Raw genomic sequence first — 21,752 nt, 5'->3', positions numbered from 1 at the left:
CTTGCGATGCTCTGCTCTGCCCTCCAACTGTTGTTGGCCTACCAAAAATCGAATGCCAGGTTGAGCGACTCAACATTGTGTCTCGTGGTGATGTTACCATTTATCTGACTTTTCTATGGGTGACAGTAAAAGTAAGACAATCGTTTCAGTTATGTAAGATTCTCTCTATCAATTCTCGTCCACATTGAAAGTTAACTACTTGTTCGCACTTAAGCACTTGCACTTTCCAGATGATTCAGCAAAAGCAGGTTATTGAATAAAGGATGAAGGAACCAACCGCTTCATAGCGACTGGCTTCGAGAATCAGCGGATGTTAGAGTAAATTCGACTGATTTGCAAACTAAACGTCTGAAGAGTCAAAGCTCTCGCTCAAGGGTTTCGAAACCTAGAGTGCAGCTTTGCCGGCCGGTTCGCTTAATTCAATCTGACCGACTTATTTTCATCAAAACTGCACAGTATTATTAATACTAGTAATAATTCAAATGATTGTATTAGATATTAGAGGAAATATGTAATCGTGAACAATTCCAATCTAGAAGCGGTAAAAGAAACGAATTTGCTGCTAGATCAAGCTAGATTTGTGTTTATTTCGTTGCGCAAAGAAGAGAGAATAGGAATACTTGAGTTGACAAACGGCAGAAGACAGATGACAATAGAAATAAAAGTTGTAGCATATGCAGCGCAGAAGAATGAGTGGCCCAACAAGTGTTCCAAATTAAATCACATGAAAGTAAGTGCTTTAGTTACTGATTTCACATGCATGATGAATTTCAAGAGTAACTGCTAAGGTAATTACTAGGATTATTCCTAAGATAATCTACCCATTTCGGCACTTATTCGGCAAGACAATATCAAAACGGTCCCGTGATTCTCTATGGTTCAAGAAGTGATTTCGGAAGAATCTGCACAAGAAAAAGAGTGAATGCCCCTAGAAATTGAAGGATGAGGCAAGGTCTCACCCTAAATTCGTACTTTCGTACAATGAGGCATTACAATGTGTGTACTGAAAAAATAGGTACAAGATGATGGTGAACCCAAGATTGCCAATGTCTATGAGCGGAGCACCTCAACTCTAGACGTTAGTTTCCCGCACTCGCAGACGCACTTCAATTTTTCGCTCATGCCAAGCATGCGACACTCGAAAACCTGTTTGATATACAATCTCATCTACTGTCCAAATTTCAGCTCAAACTCTCTAACCAGGAACATCAATGCAATGATCAGTGCTTAGGAGCAGGCAAAAACATGGCACTCTACCGTAACAAGCTAATTATCTTTAAATGCCAAATCCTGAACACTAGCTTCAGGACTTCCATATGGAAGCATCACATTGCAAGCTTACATTCACAATCAAAGACCAGTAAAATCAGGGGGTGCGAAATTCGGTAGAGACTAAACAAATATAGAGCAGGCAGCACGACTAGGCCTCCACAGAGCTCACCATTTAAACCACCCGACGCTTGGACATAAGAACGAAGACCAGATTGATAACGAAGTAGAGTTCAACAACTTGGGTTCGCGCAAAGTAGGATGAATCCGAGGGAAATTTGGGCACCCGTTCAGCCAAGGCAATACGTAGGGCCCCATCCGGCAAAACTCCATGCCCACGTCCAGTTTCAAGCATACAAGCGGGAGCAACTCTGAAGCGTTCGTCGTCGAACTCGACATTCTTCATCGTTAAGAAATTGTTGATATCGTGCCTCTGACAAGCAGTATCATCACATGGGCCGATATCGTGCGGTTATCAATCCGTTTCCATAAGAGTCGATTTTTTTTGCTTTGTTAGGGTTTCGGGCTCTCCGCATTCGGTTGCAGCATTTTGAGTTGTCGTTCAGCTCGTTCTGTGCAGAAGAGGATTACACAATTTATTGCTACTTGGGTTCTACTTCTGGTGATCATTGTATTTTAGAACGAGAGAGGACTTAGAAGTGGTATTTTATCAGGATGGCGCTGGGTCTGTCTCTGGTCACGGAGCGGACTACTTCCGGGACTCCTGTAGTTGACTCAGAGAGCGATGAAACCATCGCTCGCATTCAGCCAGATATTGGGATCGTTCTGGGGGAGGGACTTATTGAGGAGCCTGGAACACTATACGTAACCACCAGGTTGGTGCAGATTATTTTTTTCATTTCAAATAAAATGTCCAGTCCATTATGTGCACCCAAATGCGATGTGTGGAGTATTTTTTTTTGTTTTGTTTTGTTTTGTTTTTTTTTTTCTCCATTCCTCGTGCTGCGAAGAACCTCCACTTTAGTGTTATTGCCACATTTACTTGTAAGTGTTTCCCCCTATTTTTGGTTTCATGGGTATAGCTAGTACCAACATAATTTGATCCGTTTTAACATGCATTAGGATATTCAAAAAATTAACAGGTTCTGTAGACAGAGATTTGTGTACTTTTCTCTCTTGTTATAGGAAACGATTGATGAATACACTTCTGCGTTGTTGTTGAAGCTGTTCCACATTGATCTGCTTCTTTTTGTTTTTATCTTCTATCGGATTGTTTAATATGTAGTAATTGCAAACAAGTACCTTCTTGCGGAGGTGATTGGGGCAATGGTGCACATGTTTCAACACCCACAAAAAAAATCCAGGACGCTTAATTAGACTTATCGCCCTTTCTGCCGATATTATTGGCTCCTACCTCCACAACTTTGACATAACTTTCTGCAGACACAAAGAAAGTTAGGAATTTTACCCTACATATGAATTATTAGTGGTGATTCCCGTGATTGGAGTCTTCTCTTCATCTTTACTTATGTTTTGCCAAAAGACTTGGGACTTTTTGGTTTAGGGTTTGGGGTCTTTCATTTATTTCGAACACATCTTTACCAATTCACTTTTGTGTTGCCTCTAAGAGCACTTTTTACATTGAAACGGTGTCAATAATAACATGAAGCAATATCGATGTATTATGTAGAAGGTGCTTACTGATTGAAGTTAGCTTTCTACTCGAGGTTGGCACCCATGCACAGCTGCACACTGGTCATTTTATCAGCTCGTAGAGAACCGCAATATGAGTAGGGTGATGTTGTAGTAACATCTCGGTCTGGTACTGGGAAGGTTGTGTGTATTAAATAGATTCCTCACTCCATTTTCACTCTTGTTAGTTTTGTGCACAATTATTTGTTTTGTAAGTGTGTATGGAGTGTGTTGTCTCTGAGCTCTAACTTTTTGGTCGACGCTCTCGATCTCAATCAAGATCGACGGTGTTCTTTGAGCGCTCATACTTCCTATTGACTTGAAATATTTGTCTTGGTTGGATGGCAGGCGCTTGGTCTGGTTATGTGACGGCGATGTTCATAAGGGCTATGCTGTTGATTTCGTTGCACTGACAATGCATGCTATTTCTAGAGATGTTGAAGCTTATCCACAGCCCTGCATCTATACTCAGGTTCACCTTTCTAGGCTCTGCCCTTCTATAGAGGTCCATTCACCGTCATGCAGTATAATTTGTTGCTCTCTGGGGTATATGCTTTTTCCAATTGTATGCAAAAGCTTCAACAGTTTGTAGTATGTGGTTTGTGCTGTGAAAATATTTGAAAACAAATTCGGTTCCAAAACTTCATGTAGATTGAGACAGGCCATGAGGAGGATGCGTTTGAAGAAGATGCAGATGATGCAGAGGAGCCTCTTCCGGATGGAACGAACGGCTCCCCGAACGATTTGTCTCTTGTTACAGAGATGCGGCTTGTTCCAAGAGATCCCAGTGTCCGTATCCTGAAGTTTTCTATTTGATTTGTTAGTTTTCGTCCTTCGTTCCGTTCATTTCTTGATTAATAAAATCTTGTTCTTGAGGAATTATTCTTAATTTTAGTCGTTAAATTACCGAAGGTGCAACGCAGGAGGAATGGAAGCTATTGAATAGTCTTTCCCACTGAAGCCATTAGAACTGTAGCTTCCGAGTATGTGGCAAGGATCTGGGAATTAGCTCATGTGTTGAGTTCTAAGCGCTTCTAGTGCCTTTAATGCAGTGATCAGCATTATATTATTTACATTTTCCATGCGCTGCTGGTAGATTTTTACATCTTGATTTGCACTTTCAAGTATCGAGGAACTCCTTAACCAGACTTTGTGTCACGACAGTGGATCAACTGTTTCAAGTTCTATGCGATATTGCCCTGTTGAACCCCGATCCTGAAGTTGGTATGTCAATTTCCACAGCCTTTTGAATTGCTACCTCGTACGCTTTCTCCTCATCGTATCTTTCAATTCTAGTGTTTGTCGACCTATTCTTTCATGTCTGTACTGGATTCATCAGGTTTGGGCACCAACTTTGTATGTGTTGTCGATCTTGTATGTGAATAGTTGTCATAGGTCATTTTGGCATTGCAGATTCGTGAAGGTTTTAGCCTCAGTTGTGTGAGCCATAATGGGGCCGCACTGCTGTAGGTCTCTGACCATCTGACTGATTGACGAAAGTCTTTTACTTTTGAGGACAGAGCAAGAAGGGGAAGCGGAGTGGATTTTTGACTCAGATGAAGTGAATGGCAATGGGATTGGGGCCAGCCCTAGGAATGATAAAACCGATCGAAACGTAGACCTTGCGCAGGTATATTCCTCTACAACTGGAGACTCAACATTGATTTGCATAATGTTCATCATTATTTCTCTTTCAGAGATCTTGCAAAATGATCAGATAAATTATTTAACCCAGACACATCAAGTTCTAAGTAAGTACTTCCAGTTCGAAACTAGTGCTTCAAATTGTTTCCTTCACTTGTTGACCGGCTTCACTTCTTGTATTTCAGTTCCTACATCATGATCCACGCTTCGACGATGCTGTGGAAGATGATTCCGACGGTAAATGAACGACAAAATCTGCAATTGGCAGCAGTGAAAATCCCCCCCCCCCCCCCCACATCGAATCTCAGAAAAACCGTTTGAAGTAGGGGTAACTAGTTTTGGGCAGTGGCGGCATCAGTCGAGTCTTCAGCAAGAATGGCAACACAGAAGCCACACACCCACACTTATTTTACATGGAATGTTACAGATGTAGAATGATACACCAACTTTCTTGTGGATAAGACTTTTGCTCGGAGATTTTGAAGATCTGTTAATGGTGAAAGTGGTTCGTTTCCGCCTCTGAAAATAGAATACCAATGTAACGGATTGTTGTCCCGAGGTTTTAATTACATCATGTACTGACCAGAAGTGGCATTTCCTTGAGAAAAAAGCACACTTCATTTCAAATTCCCCAGCCAAAAAAAGAAAATTACATGTATTTAAAACTTACGAAATCTATAGCACTGGATGTAAGAGTTTGATAATTACTTATTGATCCGATCCCTCCTTGAAAGTCAATCCCAACATTCCTTTTCAAGCCCGAAAAGACATCGTATACGCCGCAAAATCTCTGACGTTTCACTCGAGTTCCAATGAGCACGCGCCAACTTTGACGCTGGCGACTCCGAAAAACGACAGAGGGATTTCAATAATGATAGAATTAAAGCACACAGTATTCTAAATCTGATAAAGGACAGTATGGCCCGGCTTTTAGAAACGCATTGTTGGAGAGATGGGTGGCTTTTCGCGGAGAATAGAAGGATTCAGATGCGCATCATTCCCCGGTTCCTGATTCCCAGCCAACGTCGTGCCCGATGTCCACGCCCAGATTCCAGGTTTCTCACCCTCCTCACAACGGATGAGTTTGCAATGCCCTTCCGTCCCTTTCCGAATGCGTTGCGATAAGTTTGCGATTGCGGCCAACCGGCTGACGCTCACGCGCGGCATCGTTCGTAGTTGAAGCATGCCAGTTGTAGATCTGATAAAATCCGGTTAAAAAATATATATTGATAATTATGCTGATAAACGTTGTATTTATTAAGAACAGATGTATATAAAAACTTATCATTATCAATTCAATATGTAGGTTAATTCATTTATTTTAAATTAACATGGTAACATCAGAATACAAATTTCAACCCTATTGCAAGTTATTTATTTGTTGTATGCGTCTAGAATTATGCTTCCATTATTTAATGTATTTTAAAACATATTTTTTCTAAAATATCTGTATGTTTATTGCAAAATGTTAAAACATCATGGCTTTTTCTTAAGTTTTTAAAACAAACAAAATATTTTTTGTACCTTGTTGAATTTGCTCATGTAAACAATAAGATATATATATATATATATATATATATATATATAGAGGCTGTTGCTAATGTCACTACAATTCTTGCTATTGTCACCATAGTCCATCACCCACTTGTCATATTTCTTTTATTCTATTCAATTTTTTAAAATTAATATTCTCTCTCTCTCTTTATATATATATATATATATATATATATAATATTAATTTTAAAAAATTGAATATATACATATACATACATTCATACTGTAGAGATTGTTAGATAATACTTTTTAGATATTTCATTTTATATTCTTCTAACAAAATGAAACCATATATAAGATTTAAAAACGTCTTTTAGTTTTTACCAAAAAGTACGTACAATATAAACAGATTTGTATATATTTGTAAGAATATTTGGAAGTTAATAAACATGTCATGTCTTACTTATAGTATTTTATATGAAGCAATAATTATTTTGTATATAATAAGATATATTTGTTCTTGATGAGTATTTGTTTATAGATGCATTTTTAGAAGAAACATAAAACTGTTTTTAATAGAAAACTATAAAATTAAATAATTTTTTATTTTATTTTATTTTATTCTGTTTTTCATTTTTATGGATTTTTTATTCGTTTATAACTTCAATAAGAACAAATCTGAAATTTCTCTCTCTCTCTCTCTCTCTCTCTCTCTATATATATATATATATATATATATATATATTTCATATAAAAATATTACTTTGCATTCTAAACTATAGCATTCCAAAATTTTGAGTATTTTTTCAATTTAAAATGCCTGGAAAAATCGTTTTTTTGAAGGCTCAAATGCAAATCCATGGATTATTAAAAGTGCTAGTGATAAAAAAACACTTAGATGGTATGATCTTTTTAAAGGTTTAATTCCTTCATGAACTGTCAAAATGTGACAAGTGTGCACTCTTCTTTTATATTTAAAACAAGTTCTTAAAGAAATTATGCACAGTAGCATATCACGATGCAATAATATATATATATATATATATATATATATATACATACATACATACATTCACTTATACATATACATGTCGAAGGACTTTTAAATTTTAAAGGACAGTGATTTAAAATTTGTGTACAATCTTAAACTAAAAAGTCAGTTGCCAAATTCTAAATTCTAATTATAATATACTATAGGGAATAACATAAATATAGGCGGACTCTCTCCTTCATTCCTGTAATTTGTAAAGAAAGCATTGAGAAACCCATGGCATGGTTTGTGCTTATATTAAGTTTATTACTTAGTTATGTTTGCAAGGTGTCTGAAATTATTTTGGAAGTCATTTAACTCCTCTTCGACAATGAATAACTTTTGTAATGGATTGTCTGGAGTGTGCAATTATTGTTCTAAAAGCAGCGACTTAAACATATTGTTTGGAGAGTTAAACTACAGAGGTGTAGAATGTTGTAGAAATAGAGGCATCAACTGTGCACGCAATTGCATGTGTATGAAATATGTACAAAAATGAAATCTGTCACTTAATAAATTGGGAAGTTAAAACTGTGATTGAGAATAAAGATCATATTTGATTTGATTTGATTTTTTTCTGTACTATTTCATTTTATTTTATTTTTGGCACAAATCGAACTTTGTTCAATTGCAAGTGGTTTAAAATACAGAACCCTCGTGGCAGTGACGATTAGGTGGTCCAATGATCATGTAAGACTACAAGATTTTCATCTTAGAAAGCATCTTAGAATGATGCTAATAGAGATTATCATTGGTCCACCTAATCTGTCTTGGGTGTTCCAATAATCCCATCTTAGAAAGCATCTTAAAAAGCTAGTAAAAATCATCAAATTGGCATCTTTCAGCATCTTAAAGGAATCTAGCATAATCAAGATTCTAAAAATATAGAACCCATATCCAATATAAATAAGATATGGATATGGCCATCTTGGTACGAGCTACAACATATAAAATATATTATGTGGTAGGATTCATATGGTATATGATACTAATACCATATGTATACTATATGGACACAACATATATATGGTTTTGATGTAGTGTTGTGAGTCACTGAATTGACTCATTTGGGTGTTAAAAAAAAGACACTTGTTAGCTTTAATTCACAAGTTTTGTGAGTTAGTAGAGGAATTCTTAGCTAAATAGAGGATTTTTTTGCTAGTAGTGGATATGCAACCTAAGGTAAAATTTATTGAAACAAAATTTCCATGATGAATATATTTTGTTAGGTGATATTAGATGATGGCCCAATGGGAGTAGCCCTTGTTGTCAAAAGAAAAAAGAAAATTGTAGTTATTAATAGTTTAAAGATATATAGTAATAAGTGATAAATAAGTAAAGAAAATTATAAGTTAGAAGCAAATCAAGGTTGGCTCTGTGGGAGATCGCTTCTACGGTGTTATTTTTTGGCTATGTTTTTTGGAATTCATCAAAGTTGGTATTGTCGTCGGTTTCCCTGACACTGGGCGGCAATGGCGTTGTTCTTGGTGTTGGCTGCATTCGCGGCAAGCTTGCAACCAGAAGTAGTCAAGTTCGGCGGCCAAGTCCGCATCAACAATGTGTTCCGTTTTTGTTTCCTTGTGATCAGTGGTTGCTGTGCTTTGTTCCTGGAGAGCTGCGGTTGGATTGAGCGACTCATCTTTGACAATCCATTGCTGCAGTCGATTTTTTTTCTTAATTGTTGGCAGCCGAATTTGGTTTTCAACGTCTCTTGGACGGGCTTCAAATCGCATTTTGGTGGCAAAGTAATAAGGCTTAGTGTGAGGTTGCTCTCTGCTAGAAGATTCCCATGATCAAGCGTCTTCGAAGGTTCTAGAAGGGGAGTTCGGATCATTAGCAAGTGGGCGTGCAACAAAAGGTCGGTGGGTCTGATGAAGGTGGCTGGTCCAGTTTGTGCAAAGGCTATGGTCAACGGCGGTGCTTTTGTTTCTAAATTCTGACAGAGACACGGTGCAATCGGGTCTTTGGACTGCTCAATCCCTTTACTCGTCAGTGGTGCTCCTTGATTTTGTTTTAGAATTCTGTCTTACAATGTCAGTATGTTGAAGGTGCAATTTTGCTACTCATCTAGATTCGGTTGCTTCCGGTGCCGAAATGCTGCGATAGATTCACGTGGTGTTGTGACGAGCTGCTCTATTTTTTGTTATTCTTTTAGTTATTCCTACGACATGGGTTGTGTCTTTGGCGGAAGCGTGGAGATGGGTTTGGCAGGGGTTGCTCCACAGAGAGGTTGAGCGTCATCCTCCTCGCTCGTTGAATCAAGCTGGCCTTCATCGGATATGTGGCTTGTGGCGGAGTTGGATTCTTGAGTTACTGGACTTTCCTATCGACAACTACACCTCGCAATTCGATGCATGCGGTGTTGTTGTGTGCTCATCCAAGGCCAACTGATATTGACTCAATATTGCTAGGAAATTAAAGCTAGCATTGATGACAATGAGAGAATGCTCTGCAGTAGTTGTTGAGATGGAGCGGAATGTTTCCAACATCCTTAGTTAGGAAACGAGTAGCTAATGTTGAGAGAAAACATAGTCAAAATTTAGGCTTGGATTGTTGCAGCTACTGGCTAGTATCAAGTAGTTGTTGTAGGTTGTTTTAAATCACTGTATTTTCCAACGATCAATATAAAAAGATAACCATCTAAGTGAATCCCTAGCAATGTGAAGGGAGTTGAGCTCACAAGGATTGAGCCTAGATTTTGGAGAACGACATCAATGTTTAGCCATCAACAGTTGTGAGGTGATAAGTCGAAGGTTGCTGGCTAAAAAATGAGCTTTCTTAAAAAATATTTATGCTCTTGAGTTGAATCTGTTGGTTGTTGGTTCTTCAACTCTTTAGTATTACAAATACACAAAAGTACCAAATAAAAGTTGAAGGTAGAATGCTATCTTCCCTAGATCTTGTTTCTTTTATAACAAAGATTTGCTATTCTTCATCTTCGTTTTGATGGATGTCATCAATAAAAAAACTTCAACCTTCTTTATTGCATTTGCAAGATTCTTTGTTGGATCCTATGTGCATTGACTAATATCATATCCGTACCAATGAATAAGATATTTCAACTTATTTCGATGCCATCTTGAATCTAAGACTTCTTCTACCTTGAACTCTTGATTATTATCTACTTCTATAGGAAGAAGTAACATTTATCTTCTTCTCAAGATATTCATTGTCTTATATGGCTCAAAATGAGATACATGGAATACATGATGGATCTTCATAGACTTCGATAGATTCAATCAATAAGTAACAAGATTGACTTGTTCATTAATAAGAAAAGGTCTAAACCTATGATAGTCCAACTTATCATAAGAATGAGTAGACATGATATTGCAACAAAGTAGCCATACTTTGTTACATGATTTGAATTGTGGTTGTTCCTTGCAATAGGCATCAACATTGATCTTTTGTCATTCTTGAGCTTCCTTGAATTATACTTTTATTGTTGCTTGTAGTTTTGACAAATGATTTGTCAAATCTTCTATTCCAAGATTATTAACTTTTGAAAAGTCAAAAGTATTAAGTTGTGGATAATAATTATAATTGATAAAAAAATATGTTTTTTGAGTAGAAGAATGTACCAAATTATTCTACGTAAACTTTACTAATGACAAAATTTTTTTCCAATCAACTTCATGATAATTGATAATACACTTCAAATATTGCTCTAAAACTTGATTCACTTGTTTTGTTTGTCCATTAATTTAAGGATGAAAAGCCAAAGAGAGCTTTTATATCCACCTTTAATATCTTAAATTTTTTTTTTCAAAATCTTGATATAAATTGAGTCTTTTTATCCAATATTGAAGAATATGTAATTATTCTTTGTCTTCTAAAATGTATAATCTTTTCTTGAAGTAGAATAGATTATTCTTAAACTCAAACTTAAAAGTATCATGAGACTTAAAAGAATTATTCTCGGTATCATGAACAAGAGGATTAGAAGACATACTTGATTGAATTTGCTTGACAAAGATTGAATCAACAATTAATATTGATTTTATTGTTAGAAGATGAAAATGCTCTAATTTCAAAAGAATCATTTTTTTTTGAACAAAAGATGCATTTTTTTTTTTTTTGATGCAAGATAAGAACATCTAAAAAAGACATTTGATAAATCTTATTATTTTTTTGAATCTATAAGTGATCTTGAAATCAAATCTTAATAAAGACTTATTCTAACGAACTTGGCAACAATTCAAAACATGTTCCAACATGAAGTACTTGAGATTCTAGTTATTTGTATATATAATAACTCAATTAGAAGGACATTTTTAGATAATGATGCCATTCTTGAAATGAATCCATAATTACAAGTAGCTTTTTATTGTAGATTTCATAGTTAAATCTCAATTGCTGAAAATTTTTTAGAATGAAAAACAATCTAATGGAGTTTATCATCTGCTCCCATTTGTGATAAAACAACATCCATAGCAAAGTCCAATGCATCTATTTCCATGAAGAATGCTTTAAAAAATTGATGAAATATAAAATTGATACAAAAATAAATGATATCTTTAAGGCTTCAAAAGATATTTCAATTTCTTTGCTTCACTGAAGTTTGTCTTTACATGTCAGATGTTATGAAGGACATGAACTGGAAGATGATGCATAAATCAATGAAATCCATGTCAAAGAAAAAATGACAAAATAAAAATAAGAAAGTACGTATATTAAAAAGAAACCGGAATGGCTTATTGTCAAAAGACAAGAAAACTTGAGACTCTTGAAATTAGACTAGAAGCAAGAAAAGAATTGACAAGAGTGAAGAGGACTTTACTCTTATCTTTATATATACTATCTAACTAGGGACTATATGGCAATGTTGTATATGACCTCCAATATGTGTTGACTTTATAGGATACATGCCTTGACTTACAAGATAAGTTTTTTTTATATGTTTACTACATAATTATCTTGTTCTTTAAGCTACCAACATATATGGTACATGGTTAACTTGTTGATCAAGTTTTTAACCTAAAAGTCAATAACAGACACCTATAAAGTCAAAGTAATGTCTATGAAGTTTTTAAGAAGCTTCTTTAGAAGATATTATAGAATTAACTTACTTTTATCTACTTCTATCTACTTCTACCTATTTATACATGTAATTATTTTTGAGACCTTTCAATCTATGATTGTGTAAACTTTCTTAGAATCCATTATTAATCTTTTGTTGAAAATGATGTATTCTAAGAAATCAACTTGAGTAGTATAGAATACATATTTTTTTGTCTTTGTATATAATCATGCATCTCTAGGTTTTTGTAATACATGACAAATATGAAGTTTATGTTCTTTTGTATTCTTAAAATAAATTAGAATGTTGTCTAAAGAATAAACAATAAAATCATCAATAAACTCACAAAAAAAATCATTCATGAAATATTGAAAAGTAGCTGGTGTATTTATGAGTTCAAAAAACATGACATTATATTTGAAATGTTCATACCTAGTTTGAAAAGTAGTCTTTTATTCATCTTTTTTTTTAATATAGACTAGGTTGTATGCTCATTATAGATCTATTTTTGTATAGATATTTATTTGATTGAGTTGGTCAAGAAGTTCTAAAATCAAATGTAGGAGATACCTATTCTTGATGGTGATCTTGTTAAGTCCTTGATAGTCTATGCACATCCGTATAGATGATTTTTTTTTTTTTTTTTTTTTTTTTTTTTTCATAAATAAGATAGGAGCTCTTGTTGGAGATTTCAAGTAGTGTATGAAGTTCTTAGCCAATTTCTTGTGATTGTATTCTTTTACTTTAGCCAACTCATTTTGCAATAAGTTATAGATTGGTCTAAATAGTGATTGAGTTCTTTCTTGTAAATCAATTGAAAAATCATAGGATCAATATTTTAGAAGAATATTTGTATTTTTCTTTTCAAAAACATCCTAAAAATCTTAATATTGGCTAAGAATATTACTTGATATCTTTCTACCATCAAAAATGGATGTAGTATATATAACAAAAGATGGTCCTTTTTTTGCTACATGCATGAAAGCTCTTGCACCTACTAGTAAAAATTTGGATATATTAAGCTTATCTATTTCTACTTCATTATTAAAAATTTAGATTAGATTATAAGAAAAATTAAAATTATAAAAAATCAAATCTATTTGAAGATTATATTTTTTTTAACTAATCTTAAAATAATTAGATTGGAAGATCTTATCACATTAAATATTACTATACCAACATGATAATAATATATTATCTTTTTTAGCAATCATGCTCTTCATTTTGTAATTGCATTGCTTCTTTGGACAATGTTAAGTATAGTGCTTAGCTTCTTGACAATATAAGTACAAATCTTCTTGACAATATCAAATCTTCTTTTGCTCAGTGAAGGATTTAAAATGTATTGTATAAATTTGCATTGGTTTTGATCTTGATAAATAAGTTTTGAAAAACTTGGAAATTTTTGTCATTACTTGATTTGTTTCTCTTTAATAATTCTTTGTTCTTAACACCTTTAAAATAATCGATTTTTGCATGCAATGGCTTGAGCAATAAATTATTCTTAAGATTTTACTTTTGACATTGTCAATAACAAATTTTTGACATTATCCTTCAACCCATATCAAAATTGATTAATGAGGGCTTTATCATTCCAATCCATGTCACAAGCAAGGTTTTGAAATTCAACAACATATATCGTAGCTAATTGTGATCTATGTCATAAAGATAAGAGCTTAGTCTTTGCTATTCTTTCCCAATCATTTTCTTTGAATGTTGACGTACATACTTTTAAGAATGAATTAAAATTATAAAAGAATAGTGAATCCTTTTCTATCAAAGATGTAAACCAAGAGAGAATACTTTTAGATAGAAGTATGCCTTTTAACCCAACTTAAATAAATCCATGAAGATATTGGAAGAAATGTAATCTTATATAGAGCCTGATTTGTTGTAAATTTTTTCAAAATTTTGATCTAATTCCATCAAACTTCTTGGGTATACTAATCCTTATCCCTACTGCACTTGTAGAAGCCAAATTTCAAGGATTTAGTTGTGAGATTGATTTACTTTCTTTCTTCAATCGTACAACTTTTTGACATAGACTTTGAACTTCTTTCATAGGCATAGGATTAGTATTTCTATGGTTGGTACTTGTGATGCATGAAATTTCTATCTTAAGACTTTTGATAAGTTTTTGAAGATCAGCAATAGTTACAAATCTATTGCAGAAGTATGAATAGATATATTCTACAATAGATATTAGTTAAAGATATTTATTATGTGATGCACATATAAAAAACTTGCCTTGCAAGTTAAGATATATATATTTTGCAAAGTCAACATGTTTTGGAGGTCTAATAAGACATTTCCATATAGCTCCTAATTAAGGATATATATGGAGGCAAGAGTGAAGCCTTCTTCACTCTTGTCAATGTCTTTCTAGTCTTTAGTCTTATTTCAAGACTTTCTAAACTTCTTGTCTTTAGCAATAGCCATTCTAGTTGAATATATTACCATCTCTGAGTAATATTTTAAGCCTTTTGAGTGATACAAAGATATATTACCATTTTAATTCTTTAAGCATGTCCTTGATAGTTTTGATAAGAGTGCTAACTCATTATTTTTGTTTTGTTTTAAAAATTAATAGATTATCCCACTTCTATTTTTATATTTTAAAGGTTACAAATTATCCACCTTTAAAGAAATTATTTAATTTTTTAATACTAATATCTTCCTTAAAGAGAGCAAATTATCCCTCTTTGTAGAAATTTTCATTTGATATTAGAGATTGTAGATTACCCTCATCTAATTTGACTTTTGAATTTGTTAAGTTGTTTGGAAAGGAAGGAAACATGATAGATGCTATACTTGGTACTAGTTAAAGATATTAATTTTTTTTTGTTAGAAGTAGGAATAATTTTTATTTTATTATTTCATAAGTTAATTAGTAGTTGGAAATTAGAAAAAATAACCTACTAGAATGGTTTTTTTTAGCTAATAATTGAAATGTCACACAACTTATTGGACTTAAGATAAATATCAATTGAAAAAATAGTAGAAATATTGAATAATTAAAATTATTGTGAATTAAAATAGATCTCTTACAAGAAGAGATTTATTTTAATTTATAAATTGACAAGAATATGCTTATAATATTAGTCCTTTGTCTCTTTTAAATTAACAATAGATTATTCTTTTTTCTAAATAAGATGTTATCATTTTAGAAGTTGTTGATTATCCACTTTTAAATTGATATTATTCTTAAAATTTCTTTTCTTCCATAATTCTCTCTTTCACTTAGCTTGAGAAATATTAGACATTTTTTTCTTTATTATATAATCATAGTAGAGCTCATTGAAATGAAAAGTGCAATGGCATAAATACAAAAACAAGTATGAGAACTAATGCTTGCTATAGATCAACTCAATTTACTACCACAAGGAACAATAAGATTGACAAGTAGTGAAGATATAGAAATGATTGGAGTTGCTTCAACATCTACACTAAATCATTCTACTCCTATAGTGAAAAACTATTCAAGCTTTTAAAAATCAAGACTTATTTTATTCACGAAGTTTAATGGTACAAAATCAAAATTTTGAAGATTCATTAATCAAATACAACTAGAAATTGAAATTCAATTACAAAGCCATTCAATTCTAAGATCACAAGTCAAGTTTATTGATATATTTCTTTCAAATTTTGGATTATTATGATTTTTATCTATTCTTGAATAATATAATCTAATATTGGATAATTTAAAGGCTTATTTGGTAGAATTTTGATCTATCTATAGAAAGCATGACATAATTTGTATTGCAATAAATAAGATTTTTATTTTGTGATATAATAAATAATTTTTAATCTTATATGCTTCAAAATTTTGACAACTTTCAACTCTAATCAAGTAGAATGATATTGTATTTATTAACCAATTTTGTTACAAATTATAATATAAGATAAAAAAATTGATGGTCAACATATTTGACTTTCAAACATTAAGTCAAGCAATTAACTTTGTAATGAAGTATAATAATCAACTCTTTAAATTTTGATTCAAGAATTGCATAAATAAGTATCAACTTTATTTCAATTCAATGGAAATATCAACATCTTTTCAACACATACATTCAAAAATAGAGGATATATTAATTGATCTAATACATTTCAAATCCCTTATTAAGAAAAAAAAGATTTGTTGTCATCAAAAAGGATTGTGCTTATATTATGGAGAATCTAAGCATACTGCTCAACATTGTCCAAAAAAGTGATGCAACTACAAAATAAAAAATTCAGTTGTCAAAATAATAATATATCAAAAAATAAATTTGTATAGATATATTAGGAACCATAAAGCTGAAATCTTGTATAATATCTAGTGAAATGCTATTCACTTCTTAGAATCGTTTTTTTGTTTTTCAATAGATATTAGTTTAGTACCTAAATATCATAAAGCCTTTGCTTTACTAGATTCATGAGCCTTAGTTTGTTTCTTAGATAAAGAGTTTGTTAAAAGACATAATATATATTTGGTGCAAAAAATTAAACTTATTCATATAGAAGTCATAAATTGACATCCTTTGTCTTGTGGAGGTATTATTCATAAAATCTTTCTTATAGTAGTAGTAGTTAATAGTCATAGAAGCTTTATAATATTTAATATTATTAGATCTTCTTTTAATTTATTTATTTTAGATTTATTGTGGCTAAAAAAATATAATCTTCAAATAAAATAGATTTCTTGTGGTCTTGATTTTTTTGACAATATAACTAAGAATGTTATTATTCAAGTAGAAAGTTATAAATCTAATGCAACCAAACTCATATTTGTAGATATAAGATCTTTCTTGTATGTTGCAAAAAAGATTCACCTTCAATTTTTTATGTCACACATGTTTCTAATGGTGGAAAGATTTCAAGTAGAATTTCAAGTCAATATAAAGATTTTAAAGATATTTTTGAAAAAAAAAATATAGATATTCTTTCAAAACATTGTTTCTATCACTCTCCAATTGACCTTCAAGATAAAGCTCAACCGTCATTTGGACTATTCTATAGTTTATTACAAAATAAATTAGTTGAAATTAAAGAATTTATTGAAGAAAATCTAGCTAAGAATTTTATACGCCATTTCTAATTTCTAGCAAGATCTTCAATCTTATTTATAAAAAAAAATGTTGGATCATTATAAATGTTTATTCATTATTAAGGATTCAATAAGATGACTATAAAAAATAGATACCTTTTATCTTTGTTATCTTGGCTTTTTAATTAATTAAATCTAATTAAAATTTATACAAAATTAGATCTATAAAAAAACATATAATTTGGTACTCATTAAAGAAGGAGATGAATGAGAGATTGCATTCTAAATTAAATATGGTCATTTTAAATATAATGTCATGCCATTTGGACTTACAAATAAATTAGTGGCTTTTCAATATCTAATAAATAATGTATTTTAAGAGTTTTTGGAGAATTTAATTATCTATTATCTAGATTATATCTTAATCTATTCTAATAATATAAAAAAATGTGGAATTCATATTTTTTGTGTATTACAAAAAACTAAGAGATCCTAAAAAAGTTCAAACCATTATGGATTGAATGATTATAAAAATGATAAGAGATATCTAATATTTTTTAAAATTTACCAATTATTATTGGATCTTCATCAAGAAATTTTGTCAAATTAGTGATTAATTTATACATTTTACTTATAAAGATAAATTTGAGTATAATCAAGAAACAAAAGTAATATTTAGAATTTTAAAGATAACTTTTATTTTTATACTAATCTTCTATCACATCAACTTTTTCAAGCCATTTTTTATGGAAAAAAATGCATCAAACTTTGCATTAAGTGTTATATTATTATAAAGAAGAATAGATGACAAATTATATCTAATATCTTTTTATTAAAGAAAAATTTCAACAACTGAGATTAACTACAAATTTTCAACAAAGAAATTCTTATAATTAGGGATTTGTTTTAAGAATGGTGTCATTATCTAAAAGATGCTTTTAGTTTAGCTATTGTATATATAGAGTATAAAGTGCTTTAATATTTTATATTAGTATGTACTTTGAATTGTTGCTAACGCCATTGAAGCATGTCTTTATAAAGATTTAAATTCAAATTCACTTATCAGCTAAAAAAATAATAAGATTTGTTATATGCTATTTTTAAGTGATCTTATCTTAGACCAAAAGAAAGAGATGTAGCTTTTGATCAACAATAGATAATTCTCTTAAAGCTAGAGTAATTTCATCTTTGATAAATGAAATCAATATTTATTGTTGTTTCAACTTTTTTTTAAGTAAGTTAAATCAAGTATGTTCTATGATCCTTTCATCTATGATATTGAGGAAAATTCTCCAAAATCTCATAATACTTGTAAGTTTGAATTTAAAAACAATCTATTTTATTTCAAGAGTTGCTTATATTATCCGAAAGATAAAGCACAATTACATATTTTTCAAACTTGTCATGACTTCCAAGTAATATGATATTTAGGATACAATAAGATTTTGAAATTAATATCTAGAGATTTTTGGTGGCTTCAAATGTGAAAAATAGTCAATTTTTTTTGTGTAATCATGTGACATTTGTTCAAATTTAAAAACTCTTTATCACTAACATAATAAATCTTTTAGCCATTATCTATTTGAAAACAATCATGGTCTTCTTCTTTTATAGATTTTATTACGGATCTTCTAGTCTTAAGTTTTTATGACTTTATATTTGTGATAATAGATTATTTTAATAAAATAGCATATTTTGTATTATATAAAAAATCTATCACAAGTAAAAAAATAGCTAAGCTTTTCTTTGACAACATTTATTACTATCATAGATTACCTAAAGATAAGTAGAGTCATATTGTATCAAGATTTTAGAAAATTCTTTTCAAGATTCTAAATGTGGACATAAAACTATCTTTGACTTTCTTTTCTCAAACTTATGGACAAATAGAATAAGTAAATCAAGTTTTAGAGTAATATTTGAAGTATACTATTAACTACTAATAAGTTGATTGGATAATTTTTTTGAAATTAGGAGAGTTTTTTATAATAATATGATACAATTTTTTATTCAATAAATATTTTTTTACTAATTATGGTTATCATCTATAAGCTGATAGTTTTGATTTTTCAAAAATTGATAATCTTATGGAAGAAGATTTAAAAAATTATTTATTTGAGCTACATACAACAATAAAGGCACATCTAAAAGAAACTCAAGAATGACAAAAGATCAATGCAAATGCCTATTACAAAGAACAATCTCAATTCCATATTGGTAATAAAATGTGATTTATCATAATATCAAGACTATTTGTCCTTGTGACAAATTATATCATTGTAGATTTAAACCATTTTTTATATGTAAATAAGTTAATTTAATTATTAATTGATTATATCTATTGGAATCAATAAAGATCCATTGTATATTTTTATGTGTCTCTTCTTGAATCACATAAGAGTAAATATCTTGATGTTGAAGTAAGAGCATTTATTTAAAAAAAATACATGGTTAATGGTTGTAATTAAATATGGCCAAATAATATCTTTCATTCAAATAAACTCAATTATATCATACTCATGATAGTACATAAGAATTGTCACCCCTTCTTCAATCAACTACTTTCCATAGTTCCATATTTCAATAGATTTGAGCATGTGATAGTTTTTTGAAGAGCTACTTAATTCATACATATGCACATCAAATTTTTCTTTTAATATTATCTATAATATATATTATAAGCAAATAAAGCCACTATTTATATTAATTGAAGATAATTGACTCTTTCTTATTCAAAAAAAATACTATAATTCCATATTAATTCTTCTTAGAGTAATTAAGATCTTTCTAAAAAGTTTCTATAGAGAATTTTTTTTCTTCTCAAAATATCAACTCAAAATTCAAATCACATTGTAAGAAAATCCTTAAAAAAATAAATCCTAAAATAAAATTTTTAAAAAAACCTTGAAGAGTGATTGATTCTTTTTTTATAAAAAAATGCACTATATCTTCATATTAATTCTTTTTAGAAGGTATTTGAAGAATAAGTAAAATAAAAATTATCAAGAATTATTGTCAATCCTTGATAGTGGTGCCAAAATGTAATTTTTGTTTCATTCAGAAGTTAATTCCTAACATAGAAAATTACCAAGAACACTTGAGAAAAATTTTGTTAATAATTCAGTGCATTTTTTAAGCCCGTTAACTAAAAGTGAAGGAGGGATAGAAGAATTGGGTATTCCATTGGATAATTTTCTAATAGTAGATTTAACTGATTCTAGCAAGATTGATTCTTTAGCATGGCATAAATTGCTTGCTAATAAAGACCAATTTAACACATTTTAAAATTTATCATTTTTACCTCTAATTTAATTAATAAATTTATTTGTAGATAATAATAATAAATTGAGGAGGCTTGAAAGTCCAAAAAAGATAATTGAAAAAGACAATATTTATTTTAATAAGGAATTAAGTGAAATATTGTCATCTTTAATAAGATCTAGTAATTCCAATAGCAGTTCAAATGGATGCGGTGGACATTTGCACAACTAGCGTAGCTCTATTACCTACTTTTAGAGGTTTGCTAGGTACAGATTCAGATCAACATTTGTCTTAGTTCTTAATTACATGTATAGCCAATAATAGTAGAATTGAAGATATTTAGTTGAGATGGATGTCAATGACCTTGAAAGACACAATATTTGAATGGTATAATTGCCACCCTATGGACTAATTTTCTAATTGGGAAGAATTAAAAAATACATTTTTAATCCATTTTTGATCAATTGGATTTGAAGAACGTCTCAAAGAAAGATTAATGAATAGTAGAATAGTACCAGGAGAAGTAATATAGTCATATTATGGCCAAATAGTAAATATCCTTTATAAATGGTCAAATAATCAAATGCCAGATTTATTTGTCTTGTCTATATTAATTAATGGACTATACCTACTAGAATTTAAGATGTTTGTAAAGGAGGCTCAATTGGTCAGTGTTGCTTCTTGACTTGATCGAGCTAAGGAATAGAAAGAATGTCATTATGATCAATTCCTAACTATAGGAGCTATAATGATTCCATCTCAAGGAGGTTATCAAATGTTAGCTTGGAATGAAGTAGTGGATAGTTATCCAAGAATGATTGATTACGATACAAATCTTAGTGCTAATTTGTAAGAAATAGTTCATGGTGTCCCATTGCAGGCTATACCACCAATAGCAATATTTTTGTATTCCTCATACTTTTCATATTAAAAACCAGTACCTACAAAAGAGTTTGTGATTGCTTGTTTAACTTATTCCAAATTAATCTAATGGAAATAAACCAGTATAGGGGGATTCGAGCACGGAGAATGACTAGTTGCTTAAGTGTTCACGTTAGGGTCATACAATCAATTACTTCCTAAATGTATCGTCTCTATTTTCAATATCTGAAGACACAAGGAAACTATAATCTCCTCCTTCACCTTATCGATCTCTTCCTTACAGTAATTTAGTCATACTAATAACTACTATTTCCACCAATATATTCACCCTCATAATCTCCAACTATAATACTGCACCCTCACAGCTTTCAACACACAATTATCCTCATTCCAATCACTGGAATTCTTCACACAGAATTGCCATTCACATTACGGTGTTTCACACAAAGGCAGACTCATTCTCTTTGCTG

General features: G+C 31.1%; 1 protein-coding gene and 1 long non-coding RNA gene across 3 annotated transcripts; one reads left to right on the top strand and one right to left on the bottom strand.

The window, feature by feature from the left end:
* Positions 1–908: 908 nt before the first annotated feature.
* LOC149987677 (uncharacterized) lies at positions 909–1,668 on the bottom strand. 2 transcript variants are annotated; one of them, XR_016497809.1, is made up of 2 exons: positions 1,442–1,668; positions 909–1,146 (listed from the first exon to the last, which is right to left on the bottom strand). It is a non-coding gene; the product is annotated as an uncharacterized LOC149987677 (long non-coding RNA). The 2 variants fall into 2 exon arrangements; XR_016497810.1 differs by having other exon boundaries at positions 909–1,167; positions 1,442–1,655.
* Positions 1,669–1,799: 131 nt separating this feature from the next.
* LOC112293189 (chloride conductance regulatory protein ICln) lies at positions 1,800–5,193 on the top strand. The gene is made up of 6 exons (XM_024542356.3): positions 1,800–2,105; positions 3,271–3,394; positions 3,574–3,715; positions 4,087–4,146; positions 4,443–4,552; positions 4,752–5,193. The coding sequence occupies exons 1-6, from the start codon at positions 1,945–1,947 to the stop codon at positions 4,809–4,811; spliced, it is 657 nt and encodes a 218-aa protein (XP_024398124.1). The 5' UTR covers positions 1,800–1,944; the 3' UTR covers positions 4,812–5,193.
* The last annotated feature ends 16,559 nt before the right edge of the window (positions 5,194–21,752 follow it).

This window comes from Physcomitrium patens, chromosome 16, assembly GCF_059467195.1.
Source record: "Physcomitrium patens ecotype Gransden chromosome 16, ASM5946719v1, whole genome shotgun sequence".
NCBI classification, from domain to species: domain Eukaryota; kingdom Viridiplantae; phylum Streptophyta; class Bryopsida; order Funariales; family Funariaceae; genus Physcomitrium; species Physcomitrium patens.
The sequence above is the reverse complement of the archived record's forward strand: the minus strand, read 5'-3'. Positions and strand labels throughout refer to the sequence as shown.

Coding starts and splice junctions, on each gene's coding strand:
- LOC112293189 (XM_024542356.3), top strand. CDS start 1,945: ATGGCGCTGGGTCTGTCTCTGGTCACGGAGCGGACTACTTCCGGGACT. Junction 2,106..3,270: donor ACACTATACGTAACCACCAG/GTTGGTGCAGAT, acceptor GTTGGATGGCAG/GCGCTTGGTCTGGTTATGTG. Junction 3,395..3,573: donor AGCCCTGCATCTATACTCAG/GTTCACCTTTCT, acceptor AACTTCATGTAG/ATTGAGACAGGCCATGAGGA.